At 29.7% G+C, this 22,508-nt stretch overlaps 1 protein-coding gene across 1 annotated transcript; it reads right to left on the bottom strand.

Annotated features, from left to right (window-relative positions):
• Window positions 1-728: 728 nt before the first annotated feature.
• On the bottom strand, window positions 729-11,170 carry LOC136969877 (Na(+)/H(+) exchange regulatory cofactor NHE-RF1-like). The gene is made up of 2 exons (XM_067264185.1): window positions 10,558-11,170; window positions 729-1,518 (listed from the first exon to the last, which is right to left on the bottom strand). Exons 1-2 carry the CDS (start codon window positions 11,095-11,097, stop codon window positions 1,240-1,242), a joined length of 819 nt encoding a protein of 272 aa, XP_067120286.1. The 5' UTR covers window positions 11,098-11,170; the 3' UTR covers window positions 729-1,239.
• Between the last annotated feature and the right edge of the window lie 11,338 nt (window positions 11,171-22,508).

Here is a 22,508-nt window from a genome sequence, read left to right as displayed (position 1 = left end):
AGTTTCAGAAATACATCTAAAATATGGAAAAAGAGACATTTCATTGTAGGAGAAGTTTATTCTAAAGTTAGATGGCAGTCAGAAAAATCCAGGACATCTTGCAACCCTAGTCCAGGCTAGGTTAGTTAGGCTGAGATGTCTGTCACACAAAGTCCTTATGACTATAGCTGAAAAGGGCAGAGCATTATCACAGGGCCAGACTGGCTATCTGGCAATTCTAGAAAATTCCAGAAAGCCAGTTAATATGGTAGTAGAGTTATACAAGATGTGCATAATTTTGGAAACCCATTAGAAATGCCTTTTATAAAAATTTTAAGCATAATATTAACAGAATACATTATAAATGATTATTAAAATATATTTAAATTAGCCTAATTACTTAATATTCTTCAATTAATGGTAAAAATAACATTTGTCTTTAGAACATCAGTTTTTAATACCAAACTAAGCAGTAAATTAACATATTTCTCTATTGTAATATAGTAAATATTACCGCAGAGCAATAGAGAAAAGATTTTTACAGACTGAATTTAAAACTTTAAATTATAGCATTAGTTTTAGTGAAAATATTTTATAAAATTAAAAGTTTATTAGTTTACTTATATATTAATTACTATTTAAACATTCCTGTTGTATTAACAGTTGTGTTTATTCTTTAACAGTCAGTACCAGTTAGTGTTGTTTATGTTAATGTAATAGGATCAACTTTGGATAGACTCTTATCTGAATGCTTTTACTCAACTTTAATATTTATTAAAGTACAAATAGATTACATCAATGAAATCTACATAAGTCAAAAATTTTTTTTATAACGATCCAACAAAATAAAGGTAAGGCAAACTTGCTATATATAACAATGAATTTAGGCACTTTTTGGAAGCACTCGTACATATTTAAACACATTGGTATTTGTGACATATGATTTAAGGCAAGATTCATTATATTTAAAATATGTATTTATCATGTTAAATTGCATTGATGACACTGGAATGCAGCACTTTTTCCCCGTTATCGGAATGGATATTAATTTCAACAATGTCCTGTATTTCAGGAAGCTTAATTCATTAAAAAATTTTTTTATTAATTCTTTTTTTTCTTAATATCTCTCAATTAGAAATACAGGAATTTAATAAATGAATAATGTAAAAAGGAAAGACTTTAGCACCAATATATATTAAGACAATGAAAACTGACAAGGTTTTTAGTCTTCACTCTTCTTGTTGTTAGTCTTGTTCCATTTCACATCTGTTGTATTATATCATACTTGTGTCTTAGATCCATTTGTATTTTCTTTGGATCACGCTTTTTACGGGAAGCCAGGAGTTGACGCATTTCTGACACACTCATATTCAAATTTAGTTCATCTGTCGCAGAATTCTTTGGACCGATAGGACCATTTGCCCCATTCTGGCTGTGTGAACTTTTGCTAGAATGCGGTGATGCCGGCAACGAGTCGACTTCATTCGAAACATCACTTTTTGGTAGTGTTTGAGGTGTTGAACTACGAGAACTGGTTTGCTAATTAAGAAAAACAAGAAGCTTTAGTTATAAATGAAAACCACTCAAAATATGAGTACAATTTGTATAATGCATAAAGAGGTTAAGTATTTATTTTAGTGTGTCATTTATATGGCACTAAAATAAGTACTGGTACCTTTATCTTTTTGACTGTTCTAAATTATTTAATTAAAATTTGTCATATTAGAAGTATGTTTCTAAATACTGACATAATGTATGTTGATTATATATCTACTCATTGATAAGAACCTCCCTTTTCTAAAGTTCAAGAACAGAACAGTCATTGATGTCATTTAATAAAATCATATGATACTAAATTATCAGAGACAAAAGTGTGATTCTACAGATGATTACTATAGAATCTATCTAATAGATATTAAAAAAAAAGATAGCTCTGAAAAGAATTTTCAACTTATATTCCTGAATATACAATTTATATTTTCCTACTCCATAGCAAAAAAGAATGATAGTTCTCATCAACATAATATACATTAAGTAATAAATTGCGAAGTACATAAAACTTTAACTATCAGTTAAATTAAGCAATATGAGAAGTATATAATTTGAAGAAATGTACTGATTATATATCAATATAATGTGTTTAAGAAACAGAAAAGTAATAACTGCTAAAATATTCATCACCTGTTAGATAGAGGTCAGTGTACCATAGCTGTGTCCTCATTGTGCAATGATTCATATAATAATAGCGATAAATCAAAAAATGATATATTATGTCACTTGATTGGAATTTTTTTGCTTGAAGATTCCAAACCACAGTTAAAAATCATTTTAACATTTTTTTTTTAAGGATGAGTCCTAATAAATCAAGTTTATCCTGCATTCCAAACTTTTTTACAATGTAAAAGATTTGTTATCTGAAAGAAATTCTAGTTATTTTTAAAAAATTTCCTTATATTAATATGTTATTGAAGTTTAAAATATTTTTCCTAAAAAACAAGACTAAAAATTCTGCAATCTAGGTTTGATATATCTAGAAGCTGATAAGCAACAAAAACAAATTAAAATTTCTAGCAAAATCATTCGTGTGTATCAGAAAACAGTTTAAAATGAAAAAAAATATATTGACAATAGTCGAAAACATTATTTATTGAAATAACAATTACTTAAAAATTCAGTACAACTGAACAAAAAGATATTTTAACTGATTAAAATGTGAGTGGTAAAAGAACCCAGTATACATATCTCTTATTAATTAAATAATATGACATTGAAGTAGTGCCAGAAATCATAAATTAGAATTAGTACAAAATATATTTAAAGCTTTCTCTTTCAACAGCACATTTATTAAATTTCAAGTAGATTTATCAGTATCAATTAATTTTATAATAAACTTTACTCTTGTAGATAAACACACACTTAAATGATAAAATAAATACTAGAGAAATTTTATCTAGTTATGATATAAACAATAATCTTAAAAATATATTTAAGACAGACAACAAGACTTAAGATATGTTGGAAAATTACGTGAATAAAATTTATTTTTAAAATTTTTCATACCAAGAAATTGTTTTAAAAAATGTAGAAAAATCAATATGTTTAATCTAATAAGCTCATCTTCAAGAAAATATAAAATATATTTATTTAATCATTAATATGATAGATGTTTCCAACAGCTTATTAACAAAAACTGATTAGTTATAAATAGAATAATTACTGTATAATAAATGAATAGTAATAAATTAAGATCTATTGTTTATACCTAAGCAACCTGAACACAATGTTACAATTGGTTTTTTTTTTTTATTATATAAATTTGCAATAATAATAAATATTCCACAGTTTTAATAAATAAATTACATATATTAATTACACATTTTTGATGTTTGTAGCATTTTACAAATAATTTTCTCAAAAAATATTTAACAATATAAATTAATCTGTCTAAAATTCATAAGAACTGCAATTAAAGAGTAAACTTTTTCTTTTTTTGGAGCCTGAAAACTGTTGTACTAGTATTTTGAGCGAGCAATATTCATATTCAGGAATTCAGGAATGCTAAATGAAAAGTGTTGTGGCAAAAAAACAAAAATATATATATATACAAATTTTAAAAAATAGAAGATTGTAATACAAAATTTTCTTTTTGTGAATTAATAGTATGAGGATAATGAATAGTAATTAATAAAAAATTCTTATCTTTAGCTTTTTATTTTAACTAATTTAATTATTTGCATTTTTTAAAATCAGCCATTTTCAGACTGTTAGAAAGTATAGCAAGTCCTCATTTAATGTCATCAATAGGTTCTTAGAAACTGCAATGTTAAACAAAAAAGAGTAAAATGAAAACAAATTTTACCAAAGGCTAAATAATATAAACAAGATATAATTTAGTTATTACTATTCTAATTTGATCATGTTTGCAGCCTCTAGCATTTATTTTCTATTACTGTTTATAGAGAAAATTCAGCTACAATAATTGTAAAATGATTATAGGAGGACTTGCTTTAGTTAAAAGTCTCTTCAATTAATGATCTTTTGATTGCTCATACTGTACATCTAAACCTGATCTAAGCTAATTCATCAACAATTATATATCTGTTTAAAAGATCAAAGAGAATAGGTATTCCATAGAACTGACTTTTCTATCCAAGGCTTCATGCAAAGCCAACTTCCTGCATCTACTGCCACATTTCACTGTAGTATCTTTAATGTGATCTTTAATTTTATTGTATATAAATCTTTTAATTCCTTAGAAATTTTCTATATATATTTTAAATAACTTAAATTTAATATTAAAAAGAAATAAATTCTTCATTTCAAATTTAGTCCTCATTTCATGAAATCAAAATGAAAAATGAATATTTCCTTAATTAATTTTCAACTTCATCAGAATGAAAAAAAAAAAAAAATGCTGTAAGTTAAAGAAGAGGATAGAGAAAAGATTAAATAATTGTGTAAAGACTGCATTAATGTTAAAAGAAAAAACTGAAATATAAATTTGTTTATTATAAACAAAAAATAAGAAATAAAATTTTTTTTAAAATAAATTTCCTCATCTAAAATTCAATTTCTTTTTTACAGCAGTTTCAAATCTGTAATGAATTTAATTTTTAAATTGATTATTATAGTAATAACAATTACATTATCTGAGTATTACTTCATAATTTTTAAAATTATATTTAACTGATTTTAAGTAATTTTAAAATATTTTATTTTCTTCATCTGTCTGTTTCAATTCCATAATATAATGGATAAAAACAATACTTTTATGAGAACCATTCCCCCTGTATGTTTGATACAAACTTAAAGCAAAACTTATTTTTCTAAATATCATATAAATATCATATAGGGTAGATGTACCAGTTTTGGCCAGTGCAGTACCAGTTCTGGCCAGAAAACAAATTTAACTTAAAAATATAATCACAAATGAAACAAACTTTTATTGTTAACTGTGTGAACAATTAACAATAAAAGTTTGTTTCATTGGACAGATTTGAATATGTGGTAATTATATTTTTAAGTTAAATTTGTTTTCTGGCCAGAACCGGTACACTGGCCAAAACTGGTACATCTACCCTATTCATATTTCATATAAATAAAAAATTATCTAATAATGTCTTTAAAGTATAACAACAAAAAGTGATAAAAAAGTAATAATTTCTTAATTTAGTTTGCCAATTTCAAATCTTTCAGGCTTCTATATAATTATGAATCAAGACAATCTATACTGGTTACATATGTGGGACTAAGGTTTTATAAAAAGTAATGCAGAATTCCTCAAAACGTAGCCCAAATTATTTTTAAAGGATCCAAATAGTAGTAGGTCTTCCAAATGTAGTAGCCTAGAGTCCCACAAATATCTCAATCCTGAAAACCAGCTGTATTTTATGAGTTAAGAGAAAAAAGGGGTAGTTCAAATATAAAGTGACACCCAAAAGTATGTTTCTGTAAAAGCAAAGTCATATTGACCAGATTAGAGTTGTTCTTGGTCTATTGTTCTCTTATAGCATGAAGGCACTTTGATCTAAACAAACCAATTAATGTATTCATTTCAAGGTTCAGACAGAATTTTCACTTCAAATTTCAAAGTAGCCAAATTCAAGAAAATGAAACGTGTAAATCTCTATATCCCCAACTGGGACAAAAGTACAGTTATGAACTAACGGGATTTCGAACTATCTGAGTTTGAATTAACGAGGATTTCCTGAACTTCATAAAAGATAACTAATATTTACTAAAATGGCCATTGCTAGTCTCTCTTCTAACCCTTTTATTACGTCATTATTCTAATCTTTGTTGATTAAAATCAATGTAAACTTTATCATTTTAAAGCCATTTGCTTAATCACGCTTAAGAATTTAATATTTGAATAGATTTCAAATAATAGCTGCAAGAATCTTCCTTATAAATTAGAAAAATAAAATAAATAATAATAATCATTTAAATTCATCTAAAAAAGTGTTTTAACAAGTCTAATAAATGAAATTTAATCATTACTATTTCTTAAAATTAAATATGAAAAACATTTATAACAAACTTAAGTCCAAAGTTAATACCATAAATATTGATAAACTCAATAGTTATATTAAAGTGAAAATAAATCTCATTTTATTTAAACCCTATTTATTGACAGATATATAGAAAGAAATTTTAAAAATATCTTAGGTATCAAATTACACGAACGGCTGATAAATCATACCTAGAATGGCAGACATTAATCTCTATTTATCTAACTGTTAGATGGAAAGGTCAAAATTTTTATTTTAGAGACAGAAAAAAGAAAGATGTCAAGGTGATGTTACACATTGAAAATAATCAAACTGAAAAAATGAAAACTAGTAAGTTACATCCTTGGATAATAACTTGAAAATTCAATTTAATTTATATTTTAAAAACTTATATTTCAATAGGAAAACTTTCTGAAGTATACAAAATCTATTTAGTGAATTTGTAACTAAGTTTTGTAGATAAAACAATTTTAATATGAAACATTTAAATCTCTATGTAAAATATTCACAAATTAAAATTAAATCATTATTGACATTTCAAAAATTATTAAGAAATCAACTTGAGACTATCTAAAGAGACAAATGAATCTCAGGTGCAAAGTCATCATGACATCTAATTCTTTTGCATCAGAAAAGAATTAGATGTCATGATATAAATAAATTTCAATATAAACAAATATGTACAATTTTTAAGAATAAATTTCAAATAAAATTTCATTATGTACAGTTTTTATAAACATTTAACTTTAAAGTTCTCTCTTTTTCTAAATCCTGGTCTGAAAACTATTTGAACAATTAAGTTTACAGAGCATAAAAACAATTTTTATAGCATATTGTTGCAAATTTTATGCTTATTTCAGATCATCTTTGTATATAGCAAATAATATAAAAATAACTTTTCTGTACTACATTTCCATTTTAATTTTATTGATTTTAATTTCTAAAATAAAGTTAAGAAAAAGTAACTAATAAATAATAATAATAATAATAATAATAATCTCACATATTCTTTTGGAGTTATACATTGGACTCACACAGATCTCGAGCAACTCCAAAGGAAAACAAGAACAACACTTACTAAGCATAAACAACATCATCCTAAATCCGCCACAGAAAGATTAACCCTTCCACGTAAAGATGGCGGACGTGGCCTGATTGACATAGTTAACCTTCACTACAAACAAATACAGTCACTGCGAGAGTTTTTCTACAAAAAACAAGAAACATCACAATTACATAAAGCAGTAACTCTAGCAGACTCGAATAACACACCATTAAACTTACACTCACATCATATGGACACAACACAACATATAAAAAGCATAGACACCATTAAGCAATCGTGGGCTCGAAAGGCACTCCATGGCAGGCATCCTTACGATCTGGCCCAAGATTTTGTTGACAAAACTGCGTCAAACAGCTGGTTAGCTCGGGGATGCCTCTTTGGGGAGACGGAAGGATTCATGATTGCCATACAGGATCAGGTCATAAATACTAAAAACTACAGAAAACACATACTCAAAGATGCAACACTCACAAATGACACATGCAGAAAATGTCACATCATGCCAGAAACTATACAACACATCACCTCTGGTTGCAAGCTCTTGGCACAGACAGATTATTTACACAGATATAATCAAGTAGCAAATATAATACACCAAGAGCTTGCAAAGAAACACAAATTAGTAGACATCCACGAACCATACTACAAATACATCCCACAGACAATATTGGAAAACGACACGCACAAGATGTACTACGACAGAGCCATAATCACAGATAAAACAATTTACCACAACAGACCAGACATCACACTCATTGACAAACACAATAAAATCACATACATTATAGACATATCCATTCCAAACACTCACAATATACAAAACGCATGCACTGAAAAAATTAGCAAGTACACACAACTCGCCCAGGAAATAAGGCATCTGTGGAGGATGGATGGGGTGCTTATTGTACCTGTAGTTCTCTCCTCTACAGGTGTCATACCACACACACTACACAAAAGCCTGGGCACATTAGAATTGAATAGAAACACATACATCACTCTACAGAAGGCCACTATATTGAATACATGTCATATTGTAAGAAAATTCCTGAATACAGACACACACACTGATACACTTCTTTAATTTCTGTTTTGGTTACTATGCCTTGACTTTGGTCCGGCATAGTACTTAGCCACCGATGTTAACCGAGTATATCTAACTTAACCCAACATAATAATAATAAAAAATACAAAAGGAATCTGTAAACAACTTTAAATTTATTTTTGAGTCATTTGGGCAAAACTTAAAAATAAAATTGTTTTTATCACAGAATATTTTTACTTAAAAACAAAATAATTGGGCTTTAAAAAATTAATTTGTTAGGTAGTTAAAAAAGGCCTTTCAATTTTAATTTTGGCTTGAATTCAGAATGGAAAGGATAATCAAAATTTATTGATAACTAATCTCAAAATAAAGATTACGATTGAATATACAATGTAATAAATACATTATCAATTTTGTTCTAAATATTATATCTCACTTAAATATAAATTAAAAAAAGAAAATTATAAAAGTTTTAATTATTTTTTACTTAGAGCACAGAGAATGTTTATTCCTTGAAATTAAAAAGTAAACAAATAATTTTTATTATTATGTGGGTTTATCTTGTAATTCAAACAAAAGTTTTTCTGGTGCTAAGGTTATACCAGTAATTGTGTGATATAGATTTGATACTAATACTAATAAAATACTAATAAACATGAACATAAAAACAATACCACCACTCAAAAATATTTTAAAATTTCATACAAAGAAAATTTATTTGAAAGAATTAAATCTATATCACATAATTACGGTATAACCTTAGCACCAGAAAAATTTCCTTGTTAGAAATAATTTTTATTAAACTTTATTAGCTACTAGAAAACTTCAATAAAATTATTGTTTTGTAAGTTTTGTAATAAAATCTTATATTTTTTGGTATCAAAATATATCTCTTAATATGATATATTTATTTCAGATATTCAGAAATTAGAGTGAATAAACTAACTATACGATCATATTATTGGAGTCATTTTTGCAAATTTGAAGGAATACATTTTTCAAATAGAAATGTGTTTCTGTAACAAAATCATCAAAAGAATTCACAAGGAATAAATTTCTGTTTTATTAAAATATCCAATATGTGTTCAAGTATACTGATTAGCTACAGATACAAGAACTAATCATTATCGATTCCATAAATAAGTTGAATTACAAGGATATTAAAAGAAAAAATTATTCTGACCAATTGCAATATATATATATTTTTACAGAAAAAATGTTTAATATTTTACATCAAATTATTAACACACACTACTGTATTTCAAATCAAACGATGAATAAATATATAAATTTATAATCATTTTCAAAATAAAATGACTGCTCAAATCAATTTTTTGATCTGCTAATTAGCAGTTCCTGGTTCTGTATTTTAAAAACAAATAATGTAAAAACGTATAATTGATGCTCAATTAACTAGTTTATCTTTGTAAAAATCGATCAGTAGTAATCTTCTAATATTTATTCCTGATTCTATCGTGATTCGATTCAATTTTAATCTGTCTTTTGAATGGTGATTAGCAACAGCTATTATGTAAATTAGTTTTTTTATTAATACATTTACTCAATGCTTAGAAATTACTTGCTAATGAAATAAAGTTTTCATTGTCTAAATTATATTGCACAACAGTAATTATTTCCAGTTTAATTGTAAAACTTAAATAAATATTTAAACTTTTACGTGTTAAAAAAAAAAAAAGGAAAAATAGGCTGCACAGCAGCACACTCGAGATTTAATATCGGGGGAGCAGAGTCAAACAGATAAAAGAAATTTTAACGCATATTCTCTTACGTAATTGCTAATTCATAAGTAATGTAGCAATAGAAGATACTGTCAGCAAGAGATTTTTACAAAATTTACTTTTTAGTTTGGAGGTGCCAGGTAGGATGACAGATGTCTACGGTTTTGCCTGTTTTTAATACTCGATTGTAGAATCAATCTTTGAATAGAGCAATTTATTAACACACTCCAATACAACAGCACTAATTTATAAGTCCATAAATAAAAAAAATAAATTTTTTAAAAAGTCACCAAGATTCAATAAGTTTCAGACCAATTTCAAAGTGTATCCCCCCCCCGTCGGTTTGTTTGTTTATTAAGTTATGGCAACACAACACTCAGGCAACCTGCTTAGGGGGTCTTTTTAAGAGCAACTGCCCCTATTTGGGCATTACGGACGTGGAGAAAACCTGGAAAAACTCCACGTAGCCAGACCATCCCGGCCGAGCGCGAACCCACGACCGAACTCCCAGCGTTTGGGGAACAGAACCGCTCGGTCACTAGTGGGTCAGCTCCCTCTGGGCATGCCACTGAGGCTGCAAATACATTAAATTTGTTGCAATACACCAATATTACATAACAACACAAGTGTAATGTGTATATACAGATAACTACAGTATAAATAGAAAAAACATCACAGATTAAAATAAATAGATGAAAAATGAATGAAATAACAACTTACAGGTGAGGGTGATCCAGCTGAAGTAGAAGATTCTCCATTGTATCTTGCATTTTCAACAGGGCTTTCATGGACAACAGCAGAACTCTGCTTAATATTTGAGCTATTCGTTGTGGGTACTGGGCTATCTTTCCTCACCTGTGCCTCTTGCTTACTGTTAGAATCTGGCCGTGGAAAGGGAGTTTTTCTGTATATTACATTGGCTTGTGTACTTTTGACTACGATTTTCCTATCTTTGTACCATTTGTCAGACTCCACCTCGAGTACTAGTAACTTGGTTTCGTTAGGCACGGCTTTGATTCTCTCCACCACTTGCCGATGGTTTTCGTTGTTGATGTTGACTCCGTTCACTTCGATGATTCGATCGCCTTCTTTCAAGCCCGATAAATCGGCCGGGCTTCCTTCGTCCACTTTACCTACATACTGACCGGGTTTGGACTTCTCCGCGTGTAAATTAAAACCGTATCCGTCGAAATCTGGCCATTTAATTAAGTGGCAAAGACGAGGCGCTGGAGCGTCCGGTGGTAGCTCGACGGCAGACATTTGCTTTTGTAATGACGTCGACAAGCAGACGAAACAATCACCTTCCCCGACCTTGAAGTGCGGAGTGATTATTCAGTCTCGGCGTTTTTCATTGGCTGTATTTTTTTCGAAAGTTAATAATAGCGTATTTATTAAATGAAATTAAACGTCTGCTTAATTAAAACTCGTTGAAAACTGTTAATATTAAGGAAAATAAATTATTATTATTATTATTGTTATTATTATTATACAAAATCATGTGTTTATACGCCGACGATAACGTTAAAATTTTAATCACGTGATTTCAATTTATTAATATCGCAATAAAAAAACTTGTCAAAATAAAACTCAAACTAATTTAATTCTTAAGCAAAACTGTTAATAATGATAATGTATAAATTGTTTTGAGATTTTAAATGGCTCTTATGGACTTTTTATACTTTTATTTGTTAAATTATAATATTTCGTATTATTACCTTTAATGCGTTATTATTGTCACGTGACTTTGCACGTGACTATTATTATTATATTTTAAATACCATATTTAAAATAAAAAATAATCATAAAAATATTTTAAATGTTTTATTATTTATTTTGTTATCGCAAGCGATAATTATTTTTAAAATTTTAATAAAAATTTAAATACTTCCGGAAACTTCGACAGACGATTTTTAAAATTACATGACGTAAAAATTATTGAAATTTTGAATAAATAGGAAAGCGTGAGAACTAATTTAAAAAATAATCTTATTCTATTTAATTTTATTTATATGAAAACAATAAAATAACTCTTACAGCGTTTAATAATAATAATAATAATAATAATAATTGTGTAAAAATCAGGTGAATTATTTTTAAAATTATTTAAAGTTTAAAAATAAATTAACGAAATTAAATTAATATTCAGTATCCAAAAATAAGTAATAAAATAAGTTATTAAGTTTATTTTAATTTAATAATACATAGATCATACAGTTTGACACGAAACCGGAAAAAATCGTGACAGGCAGCATTGCTTCGGAATAACGTTTTAATCATTAATCATTTCCTATAAACTAATAGAATTCCCTATAGAATCAGAAAGCTTTAACAGTGAAATGAATAATATTACTTTCGTATTCGTGACTAATTGCTATAAATATAATTAAATTCTCAATTGCGAAACATTGATTAACACGTGGCCTGTATTTCTATATAATATTTCTGCAAAATTCTAGCACGATATTGCCATTGACGAAAATTGTTGTATAGAATTACAGATATGTTACAGATTTCTCTGACATTTCTGTAGTTAAGATGTAATTTAATAAAAACAAATTAATTAAATAAATGTTTATCGGTGGCATTTTCAGTTATTCGAAGCTCCATGCATGCGTGAAGTTACAAAGTCCTTTTAAACAAATGTATATAGCCTAATAATATAAAGCTAGTACTTGACATTATCATTTTCTACAACATTAAGTGTCAATTGTAAATTATGTAAATTTGTAAGATCTGGAAGATATATAAGAATATAGTATTGGATCCATAGCCAGATTCAGACTTGTGGCTATATAAGGCCCTTTCCTTTTTATTATACAATATTAAATTTAAAAGCCCGTGGGACCCTAAGCTGAAGTTTTTTAGTTGAGGCCTTTATAACTTATGTATCTTGGTTATTTTACGTGTAAATCCGGACTTGACTGGATCATAATTGAGTATTAGGGAGATCTGAGGTCCTTTAGAAAAGCCTAATTGAAATACAGCTTAGTACTACTGTTTGTGTTATCTTTTAAACAGTGTATTATAAATCTATAAGATTTAATCTATTCTATAAACGCGGTAAGCTTTGAAACTATATATGAAATAAATTAAAATTTATTCGTTAACATTCAAGTGGTTCTTCTATATCTCGGATAAAGTTGCTACAGATCTAACCGAAACATTTCGAATTACAAATTTTAGATTATAAATATGATAAAATTGACTTTGTAGATGCAAAATTAATGAATTTTTTTCTAAATTTCTACAGAACTAAATATATTTTAGTTCTGATTTAATTAATTACTATATTAACAAAGACCTGAAAGATGAAAGATAGGGCTCCGACCATTTATAAAAGTGGGACCTACCTGTACACGTCCTAAAAAATATATATGAATAAATTTAATAAAAGAAATGAAAAAAAGATTTTATCACCACTTAATGTATATGACTTTCATCTACTTTTTATTTTTATTTTTTTCTACATAAAAGACTCAATTTTCGTTCTGTTCTGTATTCGAGCCCAAGTCAAATAGTCTACTGGCCTCTTCCTCTATGTCTGAGTAGATTTTATACATTATTATATAAATTTAATTTATAGACAAATATTTAATTACAATTGCATATAATTTAAATAGAGAAAATAGGAGAAAAATTAGCTTACAATTCACAAACCAGAGATAATCTGAACAACAACTTGTTGATTAATTTTAATATAATTTTAAATTCAATAATAACAAAAATATTAGTAATTTTTCATTCATTCAGTAATAGGCGATGGCATTTTGTACTCATTTATCATCATTTATATAATCTTTTTATTACTTTAATAAGATTTAAAGTGTCATCGGCTAGAGATAAGACAAGAATAAAAAAAAAGAAAAAAAAAAAGAACGAAAGAAAAAAAACACTGGCACTCCCACTTTTAATTTAATGACATTAAATACACTAAGTTTTAATATGTAACAAACTGTTGACAGTACCTGTTAACGTATATAATACATTAGAGAAGTGAAACGATGCAGGAATAAGTGCTTAATGCACTTATTCCTTAATTTCTTTCCCACTTATTCCTTCTAAAAATTTAACATTAAAATTGCTACTAATTTAAGTATTTTAATCTTAAATTTTTATTATCTTAAATGTTCTTTTTATTATTATTTTTAAACATTATTTCTCTGTATTTTGTACTTCAAAACACGCAAACGCACCATTGGATGTAGGCTGTAATTGAAATGACAATTACTGCTTTGTAACATCGAACAAAAGCTTAAAATAATTTGAATAAAGATAAAAATAAAATTCTTTTTATTACATCTGTTTATATTGAATATTTCCTGATATAACGTCATCTTTTGATCGTACACGCGATGATTAATCATTAAATGTAAAAGTGGTACGCTGTTTGGATATTTATCTACATGAAAAAATTTAAGAATAAACTGGAGAAGAGGAAAATAAACGTATGAAATTAGATACATAAAGTTAGATTTGAATTTAAAGGAACTAAATAAAGGAAAGGCAAAAATTTCTAACTGGAATAATAAGAAGAATATTAATGTTTAGAAGTTTAGATTCGATTAAATTAAATTACAGACCTACTGTTTGACCAGAAAGCTCCTTTAAAAATTGCTGTGGTATAAATTTATGAAGAAAAAAACAAGATATGATGCCTAATTATAAGAATTTTATAATGGTAGAGTATGTAGATTAAGAGTTTTATATATAAATATATAAATATACATATGACAAAGGCATGGTTGATTTACCTAGACATAGAAATACGAAAGCTCTGAAAAAGGTCTCATTTATCTTTGTGGAAATTTTGCAATATTAATAAGTACGTATCCACTTAATATTTGCCATATACTGATAAAGCAATATCGAAAGAGAAGTAGATAAAAAGTGATTTAATTTAAAAAATGAAAATATATTTAGGATACTTTGAAAAATTTCAGTAAAATTTTCTCTTTTATCTTTCTTAATTTTTTAAAAATTTTACCACTAAAATTCTCATTATTTTGCTTTTTATTCGACGTAGTAATCTATAGAAATAAACCTATAGTTCATTGACTTTCAGGAAGTACTTGATAAGATAAAATGGTGTAATTTGTGTTAAAGTAAGAAACTGGAAGCAATAAAAATTAATGCAATAAATTGAAAGGATTCAATACTCCTGTTGTTTATAGAATGTAATGTAACCTTGAAATTTAAAAATATACAGTGATACTATAAAATTGTTACATTTTAATAATATTAACTTAATGTTTATTTAGAAATTGCGAAAATAAAAAGCAGTGCCAGATAAATAACGATAGAAAGTAAGAAAAAACAGGATGTGTAAAGTTTTCAGGAGATACAGATCTATCGTTTCGATACTAGAAATGTTAGTAAAACTGAAGATATTAGTTCTACTAGGGTGAAGTTGTCGACCTTATAATGTGAATCTATAAATGCGGTAACGTCTCAAGCCAAGTATATCTGGAAACTTTACACAGAAAATATACTGTTTCATCCTGTTGAGAACATATATCTCGACAAATATGATCATAAAAGTCGGCTTGATATCGCTTTTATGCAGTATTTATTAATTCTTTCCTACCTGTGGGCACTAAGGGGACCTTTTTAGCAAGCCCATTATGAGTTCGGCCAGGCCCGCAACAGGGCAACCGAGTGGTGAGAGACGGAGCCCGACATATTCGGACGGATCACGCACGAAAAATTCCTGGGATTCTTTTTGACTCGTTCAGATCGATCCAGAATCCTCCAAATCGGTTGGCTGCCATCTTAATTAATTTATTTATTTATTGAAATGCATAAAAAAATTACAATTGAATTAGAGTTTTTCAAGAGATAACATTGTAAGAAACATACTAAAGGATCAAGTCGTTACAAGATGAGTGTTGAGTGATGTGATACAGGGATAAGTTATTGGCATTTATGACAATGATGGAAAAGCGTGGACATGGCAAAAAGACAAATCACTGATAAATGCAGAATATATCAATATGACGAAGAAGAATTTGAAAAATTTTCATTTAGGGCTATAAATATATGTAGTAGCCTATTCATACGCACGCGATATCCTTCTTGGTAGTTTGGTGGGTGATGGCCATGGCAAATTATGGAATTATAGGCAGACCTGACCCCTCTGCCATTCTATTAAAATTACTACTCAACTATTAATATTAATAATTACATATAAAAAATATAAATAAAAGAAACGAGAAATTGGAGAAACAGAAATAAATAAAAAGATTTAAAATGGTATGACTATCTTTTGATTTGATAAGAGATATCCATATCAACACGGCCGGATGGCCGATCGGTCGAGGTAGCAGCCTACCACTCTGAGGACGGGTCGAAAAATCCACACGAAATTTCGAGGGGATCCGTCTCTCACCACCCGGCCGCCTCATTGCAGGTTTGATTCCATAACGGGTTCGCAAAAATGAGATCATCTTAGTGCTTACAGAGAAGAAAGAGTAAGGAGAAAAATTCATTAGTCTTGTAGTAGTTAGTTGGTGTGTTTTGGTAACGCAACGCTTGGGCGATCTGCCTAGGGGAATACCCTCAGGGAGGTCATTTTAAGAAAATAAGGGTAACTGGCCCCTCCTTATTCAGGTGTCACAGACATGGAGAAAATCCGGAAAACCCCACGTGGCCGGCCCGTCTTGGCGAGGCACGAACCCACAACCGAACTCCCAGTGTTTAAGGAACGGAATCGCTTGGCCACTGGTGGACCTTCGTTAAAATAACGTTTCTAATTATACTATCGCATCTATCTTCATAAATATGAATCAATAAGCATATAAAAATAAGTGAAAACTACTATTACTATTCTACAAAACATGTCTTCAAATAGTACAACGGCAGCATACGGTTTAAGAACTAGAGGGGCAATCTCGTTACGCGTAAACTGTATTTACTTTAGTGTAACGATTATTAAAATTATATTTATTCATATAAAAATGCCATTGCTTTATAAAATTGTTATTTGATAAACAACAAAATAAGAAACATGAAAGTAAGAATATCTCAGGAAAGGCAATCGTCCTTCTGATTCCTCCTTATAAGAGTCTTTACTAAGTAGCGTTTAGTAGCGTAACTAAGATTTTTCTCTGGAGATGAGCCGGGTGATGAGGAAGAAGGCCGAGATATCCGGGATAAACAACCCTTGGAAAAATTTCTGAGGTTTTAGCCTCCCGAATTCAATCCTAGATCCTCCAGAGTGATAAGCCGAACGCCTTAACAGCCTCAGTCGGGATAAAACCATTGAATCTGCTAGTTGGTCATAGGTTCACATCTGGCCAACGGGCCAGGCGTGGAGTTTTCCGAGTTTTTTTTTTTTTTTTCTTTCTTTTACTTTATTGCAGCTGAATAGGAGCCCTTTAGAAAGTCGTCCAGGAGGCATCCCCTTGGCAGATCGCCCACGTGTCGCGTTGCTTTATACAAATAAACCAAACTTTAACAATCTTGATAGTTAATATTGTACAATTATTTAGTTAATCTTATCAAGGTTAACTTAGAAATGAATAATAAGATAATTGAAAACAGATAAATTTCTGTTAAACAATAATACAGACATGATTAAGGCAAAGATGGATGAAAATGGATTATATAATTGTTATTAATCTTATCTTCTCCGTTTGCGATGCTCTTTTCTCTTATCCTTACAATTTGTGTATATTTATTTATAAATGGAATTAATGTTATTCCTTTGTAACATAAAGATCTTTCTCTGTATTCTGTAACCTACGGGTTTTTACTAATTTACTGATTTTTTTTTTTTTTATATATATATATATAACTTTAATTTATAAAACGGAAGCTAATTCCCAAAACTAAAAGAGAATTTTGAAATAAAATACTGTACAGATGCCAAAAATTTACAAAACTTGGCATTCGTACAAACAACTTTTTAATGCATTATTTTAGAATCTGAAGCATTGATTTCTTTATGCCTGAAATACGGTAAATTTAATGTTATAAACACTTAAAATTACAATTTTATAGAAAGAAATTTAGTAATTATATTCCTTGATATATGTTATGTCTAAAACCATCTTTATTGTATTTTATTTCGTGTTCAAACCTAGCTTTTTACAACTATTCCGTGTGTTTAGCAGGATTATCGCTTAAGAGCCTTAGTATCTACAGCTTTGAATTTTCCTTTAATAATGACTGTTATCCTTACAAAATGAATCGAATATTATTACTTTTTTATTATTTTCTAGTTTAAATCTTAATGTTTGCATCATTAACGTGTAGCATAGTTTCGTTTTGAATTCGAGTTCTGTACTTTCTTCTAAATCATGCCTGTCTAACTTGAAATGTAATCTATTTTCACGAGTGAAAAGTATCAATGATTACTTTGTAAACATTTATTAACAACTCTTAGTTATGCTGCAAAACATAGTTATTTATTGCACTACATTTGTTCAGGTTAATTAAGTAAAAACACTAAAGTGTAAATTCTTTCATTGTGTAATTAATAAGTTTTTCCCGTATTCGAGCGCTCATTTTGCAGATAACTGAAATTGTTTACGACGTAACAAGACAACTTCTAAAATAATAACATAACCTAGATATCACCATCTGTGAAAAGAGCGTGTTCCACTTTGTATTTCTCGTTCAGTATATGCACCTGTTCTCTTCACTATGTTGCAATCAGAAACGGCCACATTCACACGTCATCTCACATAACGAGGTGCTAACTCGTAGCGATAATTTAAAAAAAAGAAAATAATATATCTTATAAAATCTACTAAGGTGTTCGACTTTGTTCAAGAAAGACGGCAACTGTGAGCACGCATGTGAAACGGCATGTCAAATCCGTCTTTGGCATGGTAAATTTTGCATGGTAGCTTGTGTATAAGGGATATTTGCTATTAAATTTTGTTGGTTAAAAATGGGAGATAACGGGGTGTCATATGTCATATCTCGAGAGGAATTGGACTTAAATAATAATGATATTATTCGTTAATAGCAAACTAGCGTTTCCATAAAAATTGTAAAGCATTTCTAATTTTTATGGAACTCATCACTACCATCAAAATTAACTCTTTGCCATTTTATAATGATTAAAAATTTAAAAAAAAGGTTTTATAACAAAATTTCATAACAGATCCACTTCGGCATTCACAACAGATTCACAGATTCGGCACAACAGATTCACAATACACCTTCGGCGACCGACCTTTCCTCGTCACTAGAGGGAGGTTTTCCAGCATCTACATTTTCCAGCGCTTACTACTTAGTGGATATAAAGCCGAAAACTTCCCAAGAAGGTTAGATGGATTAAACAAGATGTTCGTATGTCACCAATTCCTATTTTTTAAAAATTTATATTTTTAATCGGAAAATTTGTGTTTAAAAAAGACTTTTTTAGCGATTACGGCGGCTAGTAGCCTCTAAGGAAAGGTCGGTCGCCGAAGGTGTATTGTTTTAAACACGGAATTAAAAATGGTGATCTCTGTTTGAGCGAACTGTCTTCAAATTATTAAACATAAAAATAGCCATCGGACGAACGAAATTACGAAAGAAAATGTAAAATATCGTCACTAGAGGGAGGTTTTCCAGCATCTACATTTTCCAGCGCTTACTACTTAGTGGATATAAAGCCGAAAACTTCCCAAGAAGGTTAGATGGATTAAACAAGATGTTCGTATGTCACCAATTCCTATTTTTTAAAAATTTATATTTTTAATCGGAAAATTTGTGTTTAAAAAAGACTTTTTTAGCGATTACGGCGGCTAGTAGCCTCTAAGGAAAGGTCGGTCGCCGAAGGTGTATTGTCTTAAACACGGAATTAAAAATGGTGATCTCTGTTTGAGCGAACTGTCTTCAAATTATTAAACATAAAATAGCCATCGGACGAACGAAATTACGAAAGAAAATGTAAAATATCGTCACTAGAGGGAGGTTTTCCAGCATCTACATTTTCCAGCGCTTACTACTTAGTGGATATAAAGCCGAAAACTTCCCAAGAAGGTTAGATGGATTAAACAAGATGTTCGTATGTCACCAATTCCTATTTTTTAAAAATTTATATTTTTAATCGGAAAATTTGTGTTTAAAAAAGACTTTTTTAGCGATTACGGCGGCTAGTAGCCTCTAAGGAAAGGTCGGTCGCCGAAGGTGTATTGTTTTAAACACGGAATTAAAAATGGTGATCTCTGTTTGAGCGAACTGTCTTCAAATTATTAAACATAAAATAGCCATCGGACGAACGAAATTACGAAATAAATTATCTTCTGCATTTACATAGTGCAGAATGTCCAACGTGGAGATCTTTTTCAATTCTACGTCTCGAGGCTCGACCATCTCCGAAAATCGCCCGAAATTCGTTTGAATAAACATCTTTTTCGTCCATTTTCGGCCATGGCATGAAATAAATCAAATTCCTAGGATTTCGCCCAATATTATTTCGATTTTCGGAAAGATTCCTCGGTCGCTGTCGGGATTGCCGGTTTCGCGGATTAATGCAACATCAAACTGGATAAAGTTAATAATAAAAATACCGAAAAACCTTTATAATACGGCCAAACGAAAATGAAGTCCAACACAGAGGATTTTTTTTAAAAGCCAGAAATTCGAGGAGAAAGAATGGTGGCTTGTCCCTGGCTCAATCTGTTTATCCTCAATCTTCCACCTTTATTAGTTGATAGTCAACTAATAAAGGTGGAAAAAAGCCAAGTGTTTAATACATAACACGGTCTTGTGTTTAATGCTCAACATACAATAAAACACGGTTTCAAGAACATTTAAATTATACAAGTATTGTAAAATGTGAATGAAAAAAAATTAAAAATCGAACTGTGTTTAATGTCTTTTGATGTATCGTAGAGTCCTACTAGCATTCTAAGACTATCAAACTATAGATAAAATGAAACTTCAGAACACAGTCAACTTCTAGGAGTCCATTCATAGAATATTGGTGTACTACTACCAGAAACGACCACATTCACACCGTACTACTATCAAAGTTTACAAGTCCATTCATAGAATACTGGTAAAGCGATTTTAAGGCATTTAGCTGGCATTAATACTCATGCAATCGGATCAGATGTGACTATTTACGTAAGTAGCTCAGACATAGATGTATGCCGAGTTTTGCAGCAATTAACAATTCTATCTGGGTTAATAACTTTATTGTCAATGAGTATACCTCGTATTTCGTACTTTCTATAAAAATATTTATTAAAAAAAATATAGTAACAGAATTGATATTTGTAGAAATTTGGGTATTATTATTTTACATCACAGTAATAAAACACACTTCGTAAAGCAGGCCTGAAACTATGTAACAGATGCAAAATTTTCAGATAATATTGACCATAAAAGTTCTTGCAAATTTCTAAACCTCTTTGAGGGTAAATTGGATTTAAAGTTCCATTTTTAATTTTTTTTTTCATTCACATTTTACAATACTTGTATAAATTAGAGCAGCGTTTAAACCTTTTCAATCTTATATTTTCAATTTAAGCTGAAAGAGAATGTAAATATTTTATAAGCGCTAAATTTTTATTTGAAAAATAAATCCAGCAATATGTTGGCCAGTTCGCCGAATTTTCCTGTATCTGGATCATTCTGACTTGACCCATTAACCGTGGGTGTCGCGAAAGATGGATATGTGAGAGCATACCCAGGTGTAGGCTCTGCACACCATTGACAAAACATCAGAATCGAAAAAAAAAACACGAACAGCTGGTATCTTTATCCACCATCCAGAGAGATAAAAGCCTCACTATAGAATTCTATATCCGTACTATTTGTGGCCGGATGGCCGAGAGGTCAAGGTGGCAGCCTACCGCTCTGGGGGACCCGGGATCGAATAATCCCCAAGAATTTTTGGGGGGTGGTCCGTTCGGATATGTCGGGCCCCGTCCCTCACCACCCGGTCGCCCCATTGTGGGCCTGGCCGAACCCATAATGGGCCTACTAAAAGAGGCCCTCTTAGTGCCCACAGGGCGGAAAGAGTTAAAAAAAAAAGAAAAAAATACCCGTACTATTTAGAGGTAGACGAGGCTAGTAGTCAAATTTTCATACATTGCGACTATGGTTATTAGCTGTTCGGAATTTCAGTTATTTTTTAAAAAATTGTTCGGAAATGTTCTGAAAAATGGACGAGGAATTGTGTTTTGTTTTTTTTTTTTTTTTTTTTTAATTGTCCCTTCTTTCTCAATGGAAGTTAGTAGGCCTAGTGTAATCCGAATTATTTTCATTTCTGTTAGATTGCATTTCTTCCTCTATTTTTGTCTCTTTTCGCCTGTAAACACTAATAAGGCTTGTTTTAATCACATTGTTGCCCGGCCACAATGGCCGCGGAAGAATAGTGAAGGACAGAGGTTTGACATATCTGGAACGGACCTTCCAAAAATATTCCTGGAGTTTTCGGCCTGTCCAGAACAGAGGTTGATACCTGAATCGTTTCAGCCATCCATGGTTGTCTCATAATCATCAAGACAAGGAAAACATGTTTCCAAGATTGTAAGGTTTTTTGCTCATAATTGTTTTCGAGTTTGTATTTTTTTTTTTTTTGTTTGTTTGTTTTTTATTGATCTGCTACAGACTGGCAGTGTATCGTATTTATCGACGAACCCCATTCTATTTGGTAAAGAACGTGAGAACCATTAGCAAGCGCTTCAATCCTACCTTTATTGTTGAGCAAAACAGTTTCACAGTCG

This window comes from Centruroides vittatus, unplaced genomic scaffold, assembly GCF_030686945.1.
Source record: "Centruroides vittatus isolate TY-2023 unplaced genomic scaffold, ASM3068694v2 contig_1824, whole genome shotgun sequence".
Lineage (NCBI taxonomy): Eukaryota > Metazoa > Arthropoda > Arachnida > Scorpiones > Buthidae > Centruroides > Centruroides vittatus.
Note: the sequence above shows the minus strand (reverse complement) of the source record. Positions and strands in the feature narration are given on the sequence as shown.